The sequence below is a fragment of the Apaloderma vittatum genome, unplaced genomic scaffold (genome assembly GCF_000703405.1).
Source record: "Apaloderma vittatum isolate BGI_N311 unplaced genomic scaffold, ASM70340v1 scaffold25658, whole genome shotgun sequence".
NCBI classification, from domain to species: Eukaryota; Metazoa; Chordata; class Aves; order Trogoniformes; family Trogonidae; genus Apaloderma; species Apaloderma vittatum.
In genome coordinates this window covers 4,614-7,454 of record NW_009731597.1, presented here as the reverse complement: position 1 = coordinate 7,454, position 2,841 = coordinate 4,614, and the positions used below count along the sequence as shown (strand labels likewise).

The following is a 2,841-nucleotide window of genomic DNA, read 5'->3' as shown; positions in this document are numbered from 1 at the left end:
CGCCTTGGCCCGACCCGCATCCCTGCCGCGCGGTTCCAGCCGAGCTCTCCGCCGTTTCCCTGGTCACATCCGTCCCCCACCCGTCTGGGTTGGCCACGGAAGAGCTTTCCAACCCAGAAAAGCTGCATTCAAACATTTTCTGCTTGTTCCCTCCGTTTCCTGTTGCCTTCCCAAGAACAACATCCCTGACCTCATCCTTCCCTGGTGCACGCCAGGACGCTGCCGATGCGTGAGCCACCCGTCGGGAATCCCACCCTGGGTAACGGTGGGGGCACGGGGGCGGGCTTTTCTATTTTGGGTCGATCCTGCACTCGGTTTTGTTGAGGTAGGAGGACGGAGATGAATAGACCAAATGGAGAACAGAGCAGGTTTGGCTCGAGATGGGTTTTTTCAACCCAGACTGTTGAAACATTCTTATGGTTTTGTGGCTTTTTTTTTCCCCTAGTTTTGTAGGTTGTTTAGTTGGGTTTGGTTTTTTTTGCAGTGAGAAATGTGGAGGTTTCATGCAGCTGTGCCTCAGCCTCTATGTTTTTTGGGAGGGTTTGGGGGGGGGCAGGTGGGAATTTATTGGATGGGGTTTTTTTTGATCTCCTGGTGCCCTGAGCTACCCCAGGAGTTTCGTAGTGGGGTCCATGCCTTGGGATTTGCAACAGCTCATCGTGAGCCCTGCAAACAAAACCATCGTCTGCATCCCCAACCCCAAGGGGAAATGCAGGCAGAGGGCTGGGAGGGGGAAATTTTTTACATCACCTATCTTGTCCGAATGCCTTGAGAAGGGCAAATGATAAGGAAAAAATAAAAAGGAGGGGGGAGGCAAAATAAACAGGCAACTCAAATAAGCCATTAGATACAGCTTTGAAATGTCAAGCTGAATGGCATTGAGCTCGCGGGGCTCAGCGATTAAAAAAACAATAATGAGGAGGATATTTAACATTAAAAATACTTTAGTGGGCACAGGGGAAGAGGAGCAGAAATCTCTCCTGGGCAGGGGGTGGATGGGGGCTGCCTGCCCCCCAACTTTAATTCATCTTTTCCACCACCAAGGTTTTGCCAGGGCAAAGCCTCCTTCCAGCTCAAACTTATTCATGAAATTTGTGCTAAAACCTTATTTGCTCTGGTGTCTTAGTGTCTCCTGGAGCTCGGTGAGGTCGGGGGGGAGGCGATGGGGCTGTGATTTAACCCCCCAGCCGGGACTTTGCAGCAGCAATCGCAGGAAGGAACAGGAGGGAAAAGCCCTGGGAGAAACAATAGGTCACAACATGAGCCCCTGCGCAAGATCTGGAAGCAGGGGAAGGGTGATGCTTAGAGCTGAAACTCCCTGAAAACAGGAGGGACTGACCTGGAGGGGTAGAGCTGTGCCCTTCCCTTTCATTATTTATAATAATATTACGTTGGGCTTGATTGTAAGGTTCTCTGTGTGTCCCTGCTGATGCTGGCTTATGTTGGTTGCTGTGCAGGGTTTTGATACCAGGTTATCCCGCTGGTCACAACAGGACCCCCCAAACTCACCAGATTTGAGGTGGGGGAGTCCCCCCAGGCCAGCATAACCCTGGGTGGCTGCACAAGGTTAAAGAGGCAAGAGGGTGTGAACCTGGCAGCAGTAGGGGTTCATGGGGAGCTGCCTGCTGGATTTGGGGTGCAAATGGGATTGCTGGGTGCTCAGGAGAGGGAGGGGGGGAAAAAAAAAAAAGAGCCATAATGTTTTGCAGGTTGGAATGTCTCAGAGCTGTTAATGAGGTGTTAATAAGCATCATCCTAGTTTTTCTTCTGGAAGTAGGCGGGTTATTGGATTTTTTGTGCAGGATGAGGCTACAGCCACATCCTGATGGGGACAGGACGAGGGACTGAATCACGTCCTGTGGCTCTTGGTTGGGGGTTGGAAACCCGCTGAGGAGTGGTGGGACCATCTTCCTCCAGGGCCAGCAGGGGATCCCTGTGCCCATGTGCTCCTGTGATTAACACCGTGTGTTTAGGAACACGCAGAGAAACATCACCCGGGACTGAGCAGGCTGTAGCTTGTTCCTAGATAATGGCGTTTACCACTTTGCCCAATTACTTGAATGATGTCAATAACTACACCGACTACTCAGATTACACCTATGAGGAGACCAGCAGTGTGTGGACAGACCCGTCCCACGACCCAAAGGACGTTGCAAGGATCCTCTCCGTTGTCATCTACAGCGTGTCCTGCGTGTTGGGCATCCTGGGCAACGGCCTCGTCATCGCAATCATAACGCTGAAGATGAAGAAGTCGGTCAATGCCATCTGGTTCCTCAACCTGGCCGTGGCCGACTTTCTCTTCAACATCTTCTTGCCCATCAACATTGCTTACACGGCCATGAGGTACAACTGGATCTTCGGGACGGTCATGTGCAAGTTGAACTCCTTCCTCCTCATCCTCAACATGTACACCAGCGTCCTTCTGCTCACCACCATCAGCTTCGATCGCTACGTGTCCGTGGTTTTTCCTGTCTGGTCTCAAAACCATCGGTCGACCAACCTGGCGTATTTGGTTTGCTTGATTATCTGGACCATTGGCATCATTATGAGCAGCCCATCCCTTGTCTTCCGAGACACAGCACAAACCCGCGACTCCGTGATTTGCTTTAGTAACTTTTCCCTCTCCAGGAATAAGTCTTACCAAGCCCTGGCACTAATGAGGCACCGAACAGTGAATATCACCAGATTCCTTGCCGGATACGTCCTTCCCATAACCATCATCACTTTCTGCTACGTCGCCATCGCATTCAACTTGCGTCGAAACCGCCTTGCCAAATCCAAAAAGCCCTTCAAGATCATAGTCACCATTATAGTCACCTTCTTCCTTTGCTGGAGTCCCTA

The 2,841-nt window shown here is 51.3% G+C and overlaps 1 protein-coding gene across 1 annotated transcript in view; it reads left to right on the top strand.

The window, feature by feature from the left end:
- Nucleotides 1–2,029: 2,029 nt before the first annotated feature.
- The window catches only part of CMKLR1 (chemokine-like receptor 1), a 1,110-nt gene continuing 298 nt past the window's right edge, over nt 2,030–2,841 (top strand). The window contains exon 1 of the mRNA XM_009875256.1: nt 2,030–2,841. This exon is cut by the window's right edge and continues 298 nt beyond it. Coding sequence (XP_009873558.1) covers nt 2,030–2,841 — 812 coding nt within the window.